We start from the raw sequence: 17,810 nt of genomic DNA on the forward strand, positions 1-17,810 counted from the left end.
CACTAAAATGCAATTATGTCCTTTTGAGATAGGTAGATCAGTGATAAAGTCCATAGATATTATTTCCCAGGGTCTGTTTGGCGTTTCCAATGGTTGCAGGAGACCCGGAGGTTTCCCTTTTCTGGTTTTGGCGCTGAGGCAAATAGGACAGGAACTAACATATTGGGAAATGTCTTTGCGCATGCCCGGCCACCAGAATTGTCTTTGGATTAGGTGCAAAGTTTTCAGATACCCATAATGTCCAGCAGTGGGAGCATCATGACAGCGCTGCAAAACTTCCAGTCTGAGGCTGTCTGGCACATAAAACTTGCTCCCGGCTAACCAATCCCCTTGTGGGGTTTGGGTCAGTTTGCTTCGCGGAGCCCTATCCCCCTCCTTCTCCACCTCGGTTTGGAGTTTCGATTTCCACTCTTGGTTGGCCGGGAGGGGCTGCTTGGCATGGCTGCGAGTAGTCACCACGCCCCCAAGTTGCGTAGGCGAGAAGACAGTGTCGACAGTCTCCTCCCGTTTGCTCTTATGTTGGGGCATGCGCGATAGGGCGTCTGCCAAAAAGTTAGTTTTGCCCGGGAGATAATTTAGAGTGAAGTTGAATTTGGAAAAGAATTCCGCCCATCGCAATTGCTTGGCATTCAGTCTGCGTGGGCTTCGGAGGGCCTCCAGATTTTTATGATCCGTCCAGACCTCGAAAGGGTATCGCGCCCCCTCCAGCCAATGTCTCCAGTTAGTAAGGGCCGCTTTTACTGCAAAGGCCTCCTTCTCCCACACATTCCAATTCCTTTCCGCCTCCGAAAATTTTCTAGACAAGAAAGCACACGGCCGCAGCCTACCATCCTCCCCCTTCTGCAGTAAAACCCCCCCTATCGCCGTATCGCTGGCGTCAACCTGTACTATGAAAGGGGATTGTTCGTTGGGGTGGGAGAGGATGGGTTCTGTTACAAATTGCTTTTTTAGACAATCGAAGGCCGTTTGACAATCGGGGGTCCATTGCAGTTTGGCAGAGGGTTTTTTAGCTTGGTCCCCTTTATCTTTGGTTTTCAGCAAGTCCGTTAAAGGGAGCGTGATTTGGGCGAAATTTGCTATGAAGTCTCTATAGAAGTTGGCAAAACCCAGGAAGGATTGTAGTTCTTTACGGGTGGTGGGTTTCTGCCAGTCCTGGATCGCCTTTATTTTGGCTGGATCCATTTTCAGACCTTCTTGGGAGATACAATACCCGAGGTAAGTGAGTTCGGTTTTATGGAATTCACATTTGGACAGTTTGATGGGCAGCTTATTCTTCATCAGGGTGGCTAAAACTTTTCGTACCGTTTGAATATGTTCTTCCTCGGTGTCCGAGTAAATTAACACATCATCAAGGTACACTACCACCCCTTTGTACAGAAATTCGTGTAGAACTTCGTTTATCATGGACATGAATACGGACGGGGCTCCCGTCAAACCAAAGGGCATAACTAAGTATTCATATTGTCCGAGGGGCGTATTGAAAGCGGTTTTCCATTCATCCCCTGCCTTGATACGAACGTGGAAGTAAGCATCTTTTAGATCTAATTTCGTAAAGATCTTACCTTGGGCCACGACGTTGAGAAGGTCTCGGATGAGCGGTATAGGATAGGCGTTGTTGGTGGACACTGCATTCAAGCCTCGGAAATCTGTGCACAGTCGAAGTCCCCCATCCTTCTTTTTCACGAAGAGGACTGGAGCGGCGTGGGGGCTAGCGGCTGGGCGGATGAACCCTCGTTGGAGGTTGGTGTCGATGAATTTCCGGAGCTCTTCGCGTTCATGGAGACTCATGGGATAAAGTCGTCCTTTGGGCAGTGAGGCTCCGGGTAAAATTTCTACCGCACAGTCCGTTCGTCGGTGCGGGGGTAGAGTATCTGCTTCCTCTTCAGAGAAAGCATTTAGAAAAGGCCAGTACGGTTCGGGTATTTGGTTGACTTCTTCTTGGGTGAGAAGGGCCTTTTCTTTATGAGTTGGATCTTCGCCCCAGTTTTGATTCCAACGGTGATTTTTGCAGTTGGTATGACTGAAGGTAATACATCCTTGTGCCCAGTCTATGTAGGGATTGTGATCACATAGCCATTTGCTGCCTAGAATTAACGGGTACTTGGCAGTAGAGCTGATGACAAAGGACCTCTTTTCCCAATGTTGTCCCATGCCTGTGATCACTGGGATGGTTTCAGTTGTTACAGGATTCATGTTGGTACCATCCATTTGCTCAAAGATCACTGGATTTTGTAGATCCCGAGTTGGTAGGACTAGTCCATTGACTAGAGCAGGGGCAATGATGTCTCTTGAGCAGCCCGAGTCAATAAGAGCTTGCACCCGAATATGCATCTTTCTCTCTGGGTTGATTAAAGTCACTGGCATGAATAAGATGGACCCAGGCGGCCGGTTCCGTGCAGGGACGGGCTTAGGGCGGATCTGTCGTTTGGGTCCTTTCACGACAGATCCATTTCGTTTCCCGACTGGGGACTTTCTGGATTAGCTTCTGCGGATGGGGAAGCGGGATCGTATTCCATGACTTCTTCCGCTTCCAGCCCTCTCTCCGAGGCTGGCCTTTGGGAAGCGCCGCGGCCTCTGTTTGTTCGTGGTGCTGGAGTCGGGCGTTGGAGCGTAGGAAACGGAGCAAGGGTTGGACGCCGTAATTGGAGCGGAGGTCTTTGCACAGGCCGGTAAGGGCATTGTGCTGCAAAGTGACCAGCCTGTCCGCATTGCAAACACAGCCCTTGTTGCCATCTAGCATCTCTCGCTCCACGGGTGGCGTAGCTAGCTCCCCGTGTTCCCCTCTGTAAGGTCAATGATCTTCTTTGTCCCGTTTGTTGTTGTTGTTCAACCAATCGGACTTCCAGAATGCGATTTTCTACTTCGCAAACAAGTTGGATCCACCCTAACAACGTGGGGGGATTGTCTTGCATGAGAGCTCTGTCCAAAAGTCTCGGGTTAAGGCCTTGTTTGAACAGAATAATCTTGGTGGACTCCTCACACCTAGGGCACTTGGCTGCTAATTGCCGGAATTTTGTGACATAGTCTCTTGCTGACATGCTGCCTTGTTTGATGGCTTGCAATTCTGTTCGGGCCCGAGTTTCTTCTAAGGGGTCTTCATATTGCGCTCGGATAGCATCCACTAACCCCTGAAGAGTATCGAGTTCTGGGGCCCCGACATTGTATAGTCCTACATACCAGTCTGCTGCTTTGCCCTGTAAACGAGATCCAAGATGTTCGATTTGACTGGCCTCACTGCCGAAGAGGTGCCCCCACCGGTTGAAAAACTGTACCACTTGGACTAAGAAAAATCCCAATTTGGATGGATCCCCATCGAAGGTGGCTTCCAGCTTCACCCAGCCCATCGGGAGTTCCTGTCTCGGAGCAGGCGCTGGGTAAAAGTCCATCGGCAGTCTTAGTTGCGCCTGAGGCACAGGAGGAGGTAACTGGAGTCTCGGTCGGGGCAACGGTGCCGGCTGTACGGGTGGCGGTTGAACCGGCAGTGCCGGCTGGGGTTGGGCTGGTTGTGCGGGCGGAGGTTGCCGTGGTTGCTGTGTCGGGGTTGGTCTTGGTTGGGCCGGAGGCTGTAGTGGCAGGCGAGCAGGAGGCGGCAGTCTCGGTCTGGCCGGTAACACGGGAGGCGTTAGTGGCAGCTGTCGAGGTGGAGGAGGTTGGTGTGGTTGAGTGGAGATCGGCCGCTGAGGAGGGGGTTGAAGGTGTCGTAATGGTGCAGGCCGTCCCGGTTGGTTCGGGGGTGGTAAAACGGGCTGGTCCTGGGGCTGCTGCAACAGTATGAGCTGCGGTCGAGGTGAGAGGGGCCGCAGCGGCGAGGGTTGAACAGGTGGAAGGCCGCGCGGGCTTGCCCCTCCGGGCGTTGTTAATCTGGGAAGCAGCGGCTGGCCTCTTGGCGCTGTTAGACCGTCCCCCGTAGGTTGCCCGACGGGGACAATGTCTCGCGGTTGACGAGGGGCTCCCTCCTCGGATGGAGCCGCGTGTGCTCCCGCTTGGTCCGGCTGGGTGTCCCCTTCGCCGGTCGGTGACGGCCGCTGCTGGACATCCTCCATCGGATAGGAGATAACACTTTGAAGGGTAGCTATCTGTATCGCCATCTCTTCAGGGGACAGTCTTTCCCCTGCTCCCATTGCCGAAATTAAATGGATGGCATGAGCCAAACTTTCTTCCATATCCATCAGTTTAGCTTCTAACTGTTGCATTCGACTTGCCCCCGGTTGCTCGCTTATGGCAGCTTCATTCGTTGCACTCACCGGGGACAAGGGGCCCCAAGGAGGAGGGTCCCCTTGGACGACTCTCGATCTCGCAGCTAGGATTCCCTTGGCCATACCCGTCACGGCCGAGATGCTGGTATCCACCGCATAGGTGCGACCTTGTATCTGCTCCCAACTTTGTTCAGGGACCTCCGTTGCCTCTTTCCACGGAACAAGTTCGGAGTAATCCCAACTCAGGGCGCCGCGGCGAGACGTGTCCCCCTCCGCCTGCTCGGACGTCCTGTTCCAATATCGCCATGGTTGGCTGCTGTCTAGCTCCGGGACGGTTCCTAGGCTTCGGCGCCCTTCCATCGAAACTAGTGGATGGAGTCCACCTGCCCGACGCTCTCTGGTTTCTCGGGGTCTGGCTCCCCACTCCGACGGGGTGGGTACCGAAATCAAAGGGAGAGCGGTCGCTTTCGGCCTTGCCCCGAGGTCGGCTTCGGTCTCGTTCCGAGTACTGAGTTCGATGAGAGGCGGGGTGGAAGTGGAGGCTCCGGTTCCGTTCCCGGCTGCTCCCAGCTCCTGGGAGTCTTGGGCTTGCACGGGTTGCACAGGTTGATTGTCGGGAGACGCATACGGATCAAACAAAGGATCCCTGTCCGGGACAACCTTGGATTCCGCTGGGCCCGACTCAGACATGATTGGTAACAAAATGTCAGACTGTGGCTAAATAAGGCACTCACTACAGGGTTCCCTTTAGAAGCAAACACAAGTCCATTGTTTGGAAAAGGAAACTTTACTGCAGAAAAGGTCCATTATAGTCCACTGTCCTGAATAGGAGAATCAGGATGGTACATGATCATTGTTACCAATGAAGAGCAAGCATAAGATACAGAGTAACAATACCCATCTGGATCAGCCTCCCCCCACAGTTCTCAAAACAACATCTCTCAGTCCTGGGAAGCTGCTCTCCTTCAAGGCCAATGCTTGGTGGAACGGTGTTAGACAAAACAGTCTCCTCCGGTGGGAATGCTGCCTGGGAACTGGTGCACCTGGGAAGAAAACACTCAAACACTAGAAGCATTAGAAAATGGAGTCAGTACAGTTTAGATATACACTGGACCTGACACTCCCCAGGACATGCATGGGAGGGTGGGACAGATGGACGGACGCCTCCCTCTTGGGGGGAGGAAATTCTACATGCCCAGAGGGGAATCTCCTTCACCCCAGGTCAGCAGAGTCATGCAACGGAATCATTCCCACTGGTCACACCTTTCCAGGTGGCACTGGTTCTCAAAATAAGACTCCCGCCAGTAAAACCCGCCAGTTGGAGTTGGTGGCATTGGCGGATGACTCCTGCTCTTTGGTTTGCGGTAGTGCCTACTGCAGCACACAATTGAATCAGCCCCCCCCCCCCCGTGAGGAGATATTTGACAGTGCTACAGACTGACTGACACAGCCTTCTCCCTCAAGGATGTGTGAGTGGCCCAGATATAGCCTGATGGTGGACCACTTTACTTTTGGCACAGGAGGGGCATAACCCACAGATCCCTTACAATTAAGGACAGCTGCGTTAAGAAAGAATATCAGTCCTGTGAGCCCTTTGGCGAGAATTCGTATAAGCTTTGCCCCAGAATGAGGCAGTGGCCACGAGACGAGCACCCAAACAGCTCACAGACACCTTGCCATTTGAGACAGGTGCTCAAAGAAAGAGAAAGGAGGAACAAAAACAAAAGGTTGTCCTGTGTGAGCCTCCAGGGGAACTGCCCACATTCAGCTTTGCCCCAGAGCCAGGCAGTGGCCCCGAGACCAGTGCCCAAGAGTGCACAGAGACAGGTGCTCAAAACAAGAGTAAGGAGGACCACCTGTCCTGTAATCCCCCTGGCAGAGGTACCCACTCAACTTTGACCCAGAGCCCCCCAACAAATCAGCAGTAGCACTCAGGCACCTTCCCATGTGGGAAAATGGCAGAAAACAAGAGTGAAGGAGTAAATAAAACAGAGTGAGTGACTGAGGCCTCGCAACAGGAGCACAGGAGGAAGCTTTTCCCTGGAGCCTGGCTATAGGCAAGCGGACACACATCGATCCAGGATGGCTCAGGGCCTAGACAAGTCCAGGGAGGGGTACCCAAGCAGGGGGAGGTTGACCTTAATAAAGGACAACATATCCACCAGGTCCGGGTGCAGACGTGCGCGGTGAGGATGAAGAAGGTCTCCCAGGTGGGAGAATACTCGCTGGCTGTGGACACTTGTGGGAGGGCAGGAGAGGATGTTAATAGCCATGATGGAGAGGTCCATCCAGATGGCAGATTTTCATGCCCAATATTCCAGGGGGTTGGTGTGGGAGTGCTCGGCGGGCTCGGCAAGGTACTCTCGCATTATGGCCCCCACCGAGTCCTCCGCCCTGACAGATGCACCAACCCTGCTGGTGTCAACCGCACATCTCACCGTATATGACTAGAGGTCTCTTTTGGGAGGGCTCTCATGGATGGGGACGGCTAGCTCATTTACAGCCTCCCGCTCCTCCTCCTCTTCTACCACCTCCACCCCGCCACACCCTCAACCCTCTGTCCCACTTTGTGTGCCTGATACCTGCTCACCACTCTGCGCAGGACCTTCTTCCCATCCTGCAGCTGACTGTCCTGTATGGTGATGCTGCCCTTTATTTGGGGGTCACATATGCAGGCCAGTCTGTACGGCTGCTCCTGGCAGAGAGAATGCAAGCAGGTGGCTATGCCCGCCTGCAACCTCCAGACCAAGTCTCTGACCCGGGGGGCAAGATCATCCTCATTCTCCAGCTCATTGACCAGCACCCGGTCCAGCCCATAGATCAGAGATGACCTGTCCCAGGCTGGACTGGTACGAGCTTAGGAGCTCAGTGGCGTCCTTAAAAGGCTTAAGGACACGGACCATCTGAGAGAGGGCCAACCAGTCTGCGTAGCTGATGCTGACGTCATCTCCCTCCCACATAATAGCCACAGACGACATGATGTCCTAGACCAGGTTTTTTTGCTCCACCAGATGACTAACCATGTCATAGATGGAGTTCCAGCGGGTGAGCATGTCCTGGTAGAGGTAGTGCTCGGGATCACCCCCCTCCCCCTGCCTCTGGAGCAGCTCACATGAAGACTTCACACTGTGGGAGAAGTGCGAAGCCAGAGCCGGCAGTTGTCCAACAAGTCATGCATGGACAACATTGCCTGGTCCCCAGTGGCCTTGACCTTGCTACCTTGCCCAAGAGCATCCACCATGATCAGGTGCACCAGGCAGACAAGGCCATCAAGGGATGCCTCTCTCAGGGCTGCCAGCATGTTGCTTCCTGCAATGGTGACCATGATGCCATGGACAAAATCACCCCCGGGCGCCCACTCCTTCAGCCCAGCCTTGATCATGGTGGTGATGTTTTCCCCCATGTGATCATCATACATCCCCCGTGCCTGAAGCATGACCACTCTGTACCCCGGATGCAAGGGCATCACCTCATCCCGGGGCCCGGGTGTTCCCCTGGGGCAGCGAAGGTCCTCTGGTTGCCACCAATGGGCAGTGAGGGCAAGATAGCTGTGATGGCAGCTGCTCCACATGTCTGCTGTGAACTGCATGGTCCGACCTTTGGCACGTGACAGCTCCTGAGCAACCATGTCTCGCACACTGCAGTAGAGGGTGGGAATGATTTGCCAGCCCATGATCCGCCGCGACGGCATTCTGAACCAGGGGGCGAAATAATGCAGTATCTCCCAAAGCCCACAACATCCACAATAGACAAAGGGAGACCTTCCAGGGCAATCGTCTCCACCAGCACATGAGTGCCCGCCTCCTGAGACCTCCCCCTGACTCTTTTGATAGGCACCATCCCCAACCCTGAGGGGACAACCTCCTACAAGGTAGCCTGCCTGAATGTTCCACTCCCACCTGCATCACCCTCGGAGCAAGGCTTCTTGCTTGGGGTGAACTCCCGTGACCTTCTCCCTTCTTTCTGATCAGAAGCCCTCCTCTTCCACCCGCCAGATGACTCGCATTGCTCCAGAAGCAGCAGGCTTGGGTGGTGCCTCTGCAGATGCAAGTGGAGAACGGTTGATGACAGGTGCTTAGGGTCACAGCCCCTACGCACGAGGGCATCGCAGGAATGGCACTGCACTGCACAGGAGTCATTGGGAAGGGGCCTGAAGTGCTGCCACAGTGCCTGACCCAAACGGCAACCTGGAGTTGGCAAGTCAGGAGGAGGACGAAGGATTACCGGCTGCGGTATGGTGTGGGGCTTGGAAGACAGAGGGAGGGGCAGACTTCAGGCAGTGACAGTCCCAAGTATTTGGGATTTGGAGGAGCTTGATGTCTCTCCAAAACCCCGCCATTCCTCCTGAGATCCCCCACCCCTCATCATCTTCCTCAAAAATTTTGAGGAAATCCAGTTCCACTCCCGCCAGCAGTGAAATGTGTTCTGCCTCCTCCACAGCCCCCGCAGGGAGATCTATCGCAGTTGGAGTCTCTGGTGCCTCTGAGACCTCCCCCCCCCAGTATTGCTCGAATCTGATGGGCAACCAGGACAAGCTGTGCTCTTCCTCCCCCCACGACCATTCTTGCTCTTTATTCCACGCCTCATAGTGCTGCACACAAAAATAAGTTGGAAGCAAAAGAAACAAGATAACTTTGAGTAGTTTCCGCCCTCAGGCAACAAAGCCACTCAAAGCTGTGCCCCAGAGCAAGGCAGTGGCCCTGTGACTGGGCTTGGGGGAGAGCTCCTAAACAACACATAGAGAGACACCTGCCCAGGCAGCAGAGGTGCTCAAAATAAAAACAAGATGCACACAGTGGATGCCCAAAAACAAGAGTGAGCAGCAACAAAGAGGCATGCATAGCAAGCAAGAGTGAGAAAACAAGAGAGTTGGGACCTCACAAGGAACCCACACAAAGCTGGGCCCCAGAACAAGGCAGTGGCCCTGGGACTGGGCTTGGGGGAGAGGCCCTAAACCAAAGGAAACACGGAAACAGCAAGAGTGAACCCTCAAAAGAGCAGAGAAAGAATTGAGACAAAGACAAGCAAATTAAAAAAGGGGAGGCCTAACCTAGGCCCCAGAGCTAGGCCAAGGTATACGCTGGGGTGGAGGAAAAAAGGCACCCTCACCCAAGGACCTTACCACAGCAAGGCTAAGATCTGGAAATAAGAGGCTTCTTTCAGTCTCTTTAAAGCAGCAGCAGCAGCCAAAAACACAATCCCAAATCCTTCCAAACACTCTCCCACTCTAATCCCAGCAACAGGTCCTCCTCCTTCTCCCTCTGTCTACTGGGACTGAAATATGACACGAGGTAGAGAGAGGTGCCTTTTATTTAAAAAAGAAACGCTGACATAGAGCAGAACAGGAGGTCTGTGGTTGGCTGACAGACCTGCCTAACAGGGTTTGGAGGGGTGAGATTGGTGTGCCTATAGCTACAGAAGGCCCACCTCCTTGGTTGCCTAGGGGATTGACCCCCAGCTCCTGGTCGTATAGGGTAGAATGGATGCTCTCCATATGGCTAGGAGAGCTGCCAGTCAAGGGTAAGTGGGCTATGACTGGGGTTTCCAAGGGCAACAAAAGGTCTGGTCCCATTGTTGCCTAGGGAATCAATGGATCGGCGCCGACCTGTCTGCAATTATGAATCATTCACGAAGCTAATGAAACAGGCCAAAAAGCTGTGAATTTTGTGATAATTTCGTGATAATCGTGGCCCCACAAAATGCTGTTTCACGATACATGAAACGGCCTGTTTCTTGATGAAATTTGCTTTGTATTTTGATTCGTGCCCATGTCTAGTGGAGACTCATGGCAGCACAGGAGAACAGAGGGGGCGGGGTGCTGTTCCTCCTGGATTGTGGGTTGATTGTGGTCAAGAAAACAGCTGCGCAAGTGCACCGGAAGGTGATGGGCACCCCTCTTCATAGTCTTAAAGCTATCCTATCCAAAGCAATTATGAAAGAAAACAATTGAAAATAAAGCAGTCAGGGTTGTGTACTCAAATAATTCATCTCTTTATTTTATTGCAAAGGAATTTCAGTTTTATTTCAGTAATTGATGAACACCAACTTCCTTAAAATAGACTGACTCTAGATAAAAGTACTGCTTCTGTATAAGGCCACTAGATGGCTGTGCAGACAAACATAAGGAGGGATTTCATGCTTATGCAGGAACTTTGGAGATAGTAGATGTGTTTAGCTACTCTCCTTAACTTTCTGTTCTTTTAAGAAAATAAAGGGATAATGTAGCTTTAGCAACAATTATTAGAACAATGAACGTCATTTCATACAAAGGGGAAAATCTTTGTTTTCACACATGTAAATTATCCTCCTCCCATTCATTCGATATCCTATATGGAAAAACCCCACTTTTTAAAGGTATAGGCTGTGGTTCAATGGTAGGGCAGGTTCAAGTCCCGGCATCTCTAGTCAAAAGGTTCACTGATATGAGAGACCTCTGCCTGAGACTCTGGTGAGCCACCGCCCATCTGTGTAAGCAGAACAACCTTGATAGACACACGGGTCTCATTCAGTATAAATCAGCTTCATGTGTTAATGTATTCTAGCATGTAAACCATGTAACTTGGTTTAAGGGAAAGGAAAGTTTATGCAGCTGAAGTCTTCCTTCCTAAATGCTTTCCTATTAAGATTGCAGTAGTGCTTCCAGGAAGCACAAAATCACCATCGCAGAAGGAACCAATTTTAATCTGTTAGAGAAGATATCCAAGTAGAATTGTGATGTTGATTTATCTAGGTAATATAGGCATAAGAAGGGATTTTCTCTTGGACTATCTTCTGGAAGCTTTTATTAGTCCACGAGGAAAGTAAAAAAGAGTAGCTTTCAAACAAAGCTTAAAATTTTCCCCAGAAGAATAATTTCTCTCTTGAAATACAATTTGCTGTGTATATTTTGGGTTTTGTACTCATCTCTCTTCATCCCAGTATGTTGTCACCTGCTTTTTGAAAATAAAGGTTTGAAGGGAAAATTATTTTTTGCTCCACTTACACAAAGGTGGTGGAGGAACCAGGCAGCATGAAAATGCCTCACTTTTCTTACACTTTTTACTCCATACTTCCTCATTTGCTTCAGGGAATGTCAGTACCACTTTCATTTTCCCCAGCTGAGATGATTATAAAGGAAGACTTCGTAGAGAGGAAAGGCATGTTAGAACTGAATGCCTATGATGGAGTGTCTGTGTGATTTGAATGCATGGCCACTTTATATGAAGGTGGCAAGTACATTGCAAAGAAAGAGACTTATGGGGGCCAATCCTCTGAAACTGCCCATTGGTGTTACTGATTGAGAATGGTATGTTTTGTGTTTAGTAACTAAAACCTTTTCTTGTGTAGATGCTAGCATGTGCAGGAATTACTTTATCTCATACCTGGCAATTAGATTCATAGAGATCTTTATTCAGAAAACTAGATCTCCCGAGGAAGAGTAAGTCAAGAGAATGAAATTTTAAAAAGGATTTTTAAAAATAGATTTCTTACTGTATATCTTTTAGTTTTACACAGGAATTTCCAAAGAGTGGAATTGTAAATAGAGAATTCCAATTAATGAGAAATGCTTAGGAGGGAGTGAGACTTGGTTGTTATAGTATTCTGTTTAAATAATCAGATTATAAACCAAAACAAAGTGTTTCGATAGTGGCAAGAAGAACTAAACTTTCTCTTTCTCTTTTTTTAAAAAACAGAATCCTGATATGGAAGTTGATGAAAATGGAACGTTAGATCTTAGCTTGAACAAGCAGAGGCAGCGGGATGGTTGTTGCACCATTTTGACGCCACTGGAACCAATGTCACCGCAACAACAGGCTGTGATGAATAACAGGTGTTACCAGCTGAATGAGGGTGACTGCTGGGACTTGCCGGTGGACTACACAAAAATGAAGCCTAGTAGGATAGATGAAGATGATTCAAAAGAAATTAATGTATGTCTCTTTCATCTTTTAAGCTTCTTTAAATTTTCATTGTCTTGATCCATGTGATTTCTAAAAGCTAGGAGATAAAAAAATGTAACAACATTAGCTTGCAGTCAAGGATGACTTACTGCTGTTCAATGTTTGTTTTCATATTCTATTTTAATTCATTTTGAGCAGGTAGGGTATAATATAGATTACCCACATCCACACCATAGTCCAATTTATTTATGAATCAGCTGATGATGCTCTGTTTTTTCAAGTAGTGAAACTTGCTTAAACAGTGCTATATTTAAAGCAATTTTTGGAACATTAAGAAATGCAATTTTTGAAATAGTTATTGGAGCATGTCACTTAATAAGGCATGTGGGTTTTTTTGCTTTCCTTCTTTATTCTTGTTGCTTTGATAATGTAGTAAACCAGTACCTGGAAAGTAGTAGTAAAAATAGAAAACAGTGCATCATTTTTACTATTTTGTGTCTATAGGTTTAAATATCAAAAACACATAACATGAGATATGTTTTCAATCACTACTTGGGAAGGATACTCTTGATTGTCACCAGTACAACTTTATTTATGACACTGCTGTATATGTTTGTCAGGTTTCAGCTCTTCTGAGCTACAATTTATAGTTTATCTCCTGTAATATAGACATGATTTTACAGTCTTGGTTTTTAGTGTCATAGACTTTGGTGGCAATACATTTTGATTGTCTGGACTTACGTACACACTTTCTCTGTGGTGATATAAATCTCATTTTCTTTTTGCGTAAATAAATGATGGCACAGATTTTTTTAAAAAAATATATTAAATAGATACATGATGGGGTATGTTTTGTATATGTTATTACTGAAACAGAAAAAATATATAGGGAATGGTATGCAAAGTAGACACACACTACTTTAAATCTTTTGCTTAGACCACCATCTACAGGAAATCTTGAGTCAGTGCACATCAATAGATTGAGCTTGAAAATTTCTAAGATCGCTCATGAATGCATCAGATTTATTACTTATAAAATACAAATTGTACTTGGTAGACAGATCCATTAAGGACTGTTACATGATTTCTCTATACAACTAAAATATTATAGTATCTCCCTCTTCATATATTGTCAGGACATTTAATTATGTGAAACTGTTATTAATGTTGGGGAGAATGGAAAGTCTTTATGTATGTTATTTCACAAAGGAATATTGACTTTGTCTTACCCAAATAGCAATGAAATAATGGAAGTTGCTGTTGCTATAAATAAGAGCAGACTGAAAGAGGAACCGTAATGTCTTCCTCTGTAATAGTAGACTTGTCTTACTACCCAAATTCAGTATTTCTTTTTTCTGCTAATCTAGTATACATTAGTACATACTTATGTAAACAGCAACCTCAAAGACCCAGTTTATCTGAGATTTTGGTGTTTCAAACATTTCAGATATCCAGTCAGTCATTTAGATAGATGAAGATGAATTCTAATTTAACAATACATCTCTTTTCAATGTATTCTAAATTGCACGGTTAAATTTGAAGGGGAAAAGGGGGACTCTTTATCACCATTAGAAATGTATTCTGGGTGGCACACAATCCAAGCACCTCCTAAAATGTCTTTAAATGGCTTGGCTAATAGAGTAACTTCTTGTGCATGTGAAGACGCCATGTCAGTGCAACTCCTTTGGGAAGAGACCTCCTGCAAAACACATCACCTATTACAGCAGCTACCTTATTTCCAGTATGTAGAAGGAATTTGTGTCAATAATTATGCTGCTGTGATAATACTCAAAGCAGCCATCATGTGTGCAGACACAGACTATGGACTTCCCGTTTAACTTCATTGTAGGGGCAATTCTGCGTATGCATCCATTCCACAGTCATGGTTTGCTGGAGGTGTAGACAGTCCGAATGGACTCATCTTCTCCACTGAAGTGAATGAGGTTGCCCACGAAAGGTGAAACGTTCTGTGTTCGGATCACAGTGAATAACCTGACTGTGTTATTTTTCTATATGTCTTGCCTCCTCTTTGAGTTTGACTAATGTCTTACCTCTGCCGGCAGCCAGAAGATTTAGATCCTTTCCAAGAAGCACTAGAAGAACGAAGGTATCCTGGGGAAGTCACCATCCCAAGTCCTAAGCCCAAATATCCGCAGTGCAAAGAGAACAAAAAGGATTTAATAACGTAAGCATAATGTGAGGTGAAATTATTTTTTACTCTTTTTTAACCCCCGCCCCACTTTTTTTGTCTTATCTGAACAGTCAAGTGTATATATGCCTTGCAGTTTGAGCATGCAGCATTTGCAGCATATAAATGTTTCAGATTGTCAGTTAAGTTTAAGTGATTAAGCTAACATGGTATCTGCTTGTCCTTAATGATGCTATATCGTACATTTTCATTGAATTCTGTTCATTTTTGCAGCTTTTCCGATAGGATGCTTAAATCCCCCTTGCAGACATTGCAGCTAAACTGGAAACAATGAAACTTTTAAAAGTTTTTTTTTTAACATACTTACTATTTTGGCTGTTTTTTTTGTTTTTGTTTGGTGGCAGATGTCCAACACCAGGGTGTGATGGGAGTGGTCATGTGACTGGTAATTACGCCTCACATAGAAGGTGTGACTTCATTTTTTTCATGGTGGATTCTGTCTTTTCAATTTATTGTTTTCAGCTTACCTCAACAATGCTGTCAAAGTAAAAATGTCGAACTATTGTGTTAACCCTTTGAGTAATCAGTGTTGATCTTAAGAGCATGCTAATTTGTGTGTTGTATAAGCGTCTTTTTCTTTTCAAACAATTACTAAATTTTTTTTTAGAATTCCTAAACTTTCTCAAATAGTTAACCCACAGATCACTAAATACTACTTTGTTACACTTACAAGCTTTTCAGGGGGAAAAATCTATAACTTCAGAATTAAAATTTGTATCTAAATATATTCAGAGGGTTAACTTATGTTACAAATTCAATATTGCAGCACTTGCCCGCCCCATCGCTTTTCTGCATTACAATTTTTTAGTTTTAATTTTTTTCAACGTTGTGTTTGTTTGAAAAGCCTTAGTTTTTAATAAGGTTGACTTACTTAGCTATCCTGCCCTGTCTTACAGTCTATCTGGCTGCCCCTTGGCTGACAAAAGTATTCGAAGTATGCTGGCCACAAGCTCACAGGAACTCAAGTAAGCTATAATGCCATTTTTTAAAAAAAAAGTTTGTCAGTTTGCTTCACAGTTGCAAATAGAAATGTCTGCAATAAAAGATTTTATTTATCTATTTATATCCTGCCTTTCCAAGCGGTTCAAGGAGGCTTAAAATAATAGTTAGAACAACATTTTCAAATTAAAACCAAGATTAAACAATAGACCCCCAAATCTCTTTTTCCCTCCTCCCTTAAAAAATGCCTGCTATTTACACCCCCTCAAAAGCCCTGGCAAAGAAGCAATCTTTACAGCATCTCCTGAAGATCTCTGAGGAGGGGGCTCCTCTCATCTCTTCAGGGAGCCCATTCCACAGAGCAGGAGATCATGATGAAAAAGTCCCGGGCTCTGGTTAATGCCATCAGGCCACTGTAAGAGGTAGGACAACCAAGAAATCACTGTCTGAGGACTGTAGTTGGTACACCGGGACATATGAAAGAAACCTTCCTTAAATATGGGGGTCCCAGGTCATGAAGGGCTTTAAAAGTCACAACCAGCACCTTGAATTGAACTCGGAAGCAAACTGACAGCCAGTGTAGTTGTTTCAAAATGGGCATTATATGTTCCCATAGGTTAGCCCCGCCAATAGTCAGGCTGCTACATTCTGGATCAGTTGTAGTTTCTGGGTGGTCTTCAGGTGCAGCCCCATGTACAGCGTGTTGCAATAATCCAACCATGAGGTTACCAAAGCATGAATCAGCATGGCCAGATCAGCTGAGTCTAGTTAAGTGAGAGAGTTCGTGCACCAGATGCAGCTGATAAAAGGCGCTCTGGACCACTATACCAATCTGCTTTTTTTCTGTGAAAGCCAGCTTCATGCCATCTAGGACAAGGGGATTCAGTCCCTCTAGAAGATCAGCCTGCCCAAGTAACATTACCTCTGTCTTGTCTGGATTCACCTTCAGCTTGTTCTACCTTAGCCACCTGACCATAGTTTAAAGCACTCATTCAGAACCAAGAAAGATGCATCCAGAGGCTTGGATAATGAAATATAGAACTGGGTATCATCTGCATATTCACACCATCTGGAGAAGTACCATTTGTTAATCTACTGAGTTTTAGGATACTAGCTCTGACTGTGTCTATTGAACACCTAGGTTATGAGCATTATCCTGGTAGAAGTGGCTGATTGTTGTGATGTCATAACAGGTCTACATGGGAAAGAATTTTCATGTTCCTTCTGTCCGCTGTAAGTTGTGTGCTTTAATATCATGCAGGGCCAGGTAATACAATGCTAAGACGGAGGAGACCTTAGACTGCGATTTTAAACAACTTCTGCTAAATTAAACCGTATCAAAACTGACCATGTAATGGGCTTTCAAATGACACTGGTGGGAATGAAGAATGGATAGTCCTTTTCTTTTTTTCTCTTATTTTTTATTTTATTGATAAGATTAAAAGCCCATTGGTGGAAGTGAAGAATGGATAGTTCTGAAGTTTGCAGTGAACAGTTAGTGGCTATGGACAGACTAGACAGTTTCTGTTTACATGTGACAGATTTTCAACTGGAAAGGAAAACTTGATCTTAGTGAGAACATTAGTCTTTACTAACTTTTTTGGGGGGAAATTCTAATTCTCACATTTGTGCATAAATTTTTGAGACACTGCCCTATCTTTCTCGATTGCAGACATCTAATACCTTGCATCTAAGAGCTCTAAAAAGAAAAACCTGTGTGAGAATAAGGTGGTGCTTTGAGTGTGAAGTTCAAAATCTAGAATATCTGAAAGGGGGAAAGAATTAGAGAAGACAAAGGATAATGGAGTAGACCAAGGAACCTTACAAGGGTTTAGGTGGAGGCGTAGTATGTTTAAATAGCATCATGCCAGGTAAATAGAGAGTGCCCTTCAAACTCCTTATGTTATCACAAAGAGTTTCTGTGTGCACTCCTAGTTTGCAGGAATGAACTTACTTTTGATTTGGTGAGGGCACCTTGAATTGTGTTGCCTCTCTCAACTACCCCTTTTGTCTTTATGATTAAACCAGCCAGGAAATGATGCAAGAGGAATGGAACTATACAGGTGTGAAGGATCTAAGGAAACAGTCATGGCTTTGAGACTTAAACTGCTGCCACAGTTAGCTTGAAACTGAACTCCAAATATTCAAGAAAGTGTGTATTGCAAGTCCTGCAGGAAGGAGTATTTCAACTAAAGGCTAGGCAGCTTCCTCAAGAGATTACTTAGAATCAGGAGTCCAGAAAATGAGGAATGGAGAGTCACTCTGGATTCAAAAGGACTGTTCCTTTTGAATCCAGGAAAAACTGAAGTTAGCAAGCAGAAAACCCAGAGAAACATGGGCTATAATTCAAGAAGCAAGACCAAGTAGTTAGTTGTAGATTTTCTGGGCTGTATGGCTGTGGTCTTGGCATTGTAATTCCTGACGTTTTGCCAGCAGCTGTGACTGGCATCTTCAGAGGTGTAGCACCGAAAGACAGAGATACAGGAAGCTTCACTGTATCCTTCACTGTATTCAAAGAACCTCCTCAGGATACAGGATACAGTTCTTTGAAGAACCTCCTCAGGATACAGTGAAGCTTCCCCCCCA

General features: G+C 46.6%; 1 protein-coding gene across 4 annotated transcripts in view; it reads left to right on the forward strand.

Annotated features, from left to right (window-relative positions):
* The window catches only part of MYT1L (myelin transcription factor 1 like), a 233,249-nt gene that overhangs the window by 153,477 nt on the left and 61,962 nt on the right, over window positions 1-17,810 (forward strand). For all 4 annotated transcript variants that reach the window (XM_054979300.1, XM_054979306.1, XM_054979284.1 and 1 more), the window contains exons 11-13: window positions 11,870-12,106; window positions 14,140-14,261; window positions 15,182-15,250. In XM_054979300.1, the coding sequence (XP_054835275.1) occupies window positions 11,870-12,106; window positions 14,140-14,261; window positions 15,182-15,250 (428 nt within the window). The remainder of the gene's footprint in view (window positions 1-11,869; window positions 12,107-14,139; window positions 14,262-15,181; window positions 15,251-17,810) is intronic.

The sequence above is a fragment of the Eublepharis macularius genome, chromosome 1, assembly GCF_028583425.1.
Source record: "Eublepharis macularius isolate TG4126 chromosome 1, MPM_Emac_v1.0, whole genome shotgun sequence".
In the NCBI taxonomy this organism is placed as follows: Eukaryota; Metazoa; Chordata; class Lepidosauria; order Squamata; family Eublepharidae; genus Eublepharis; species Eublepharis macularius.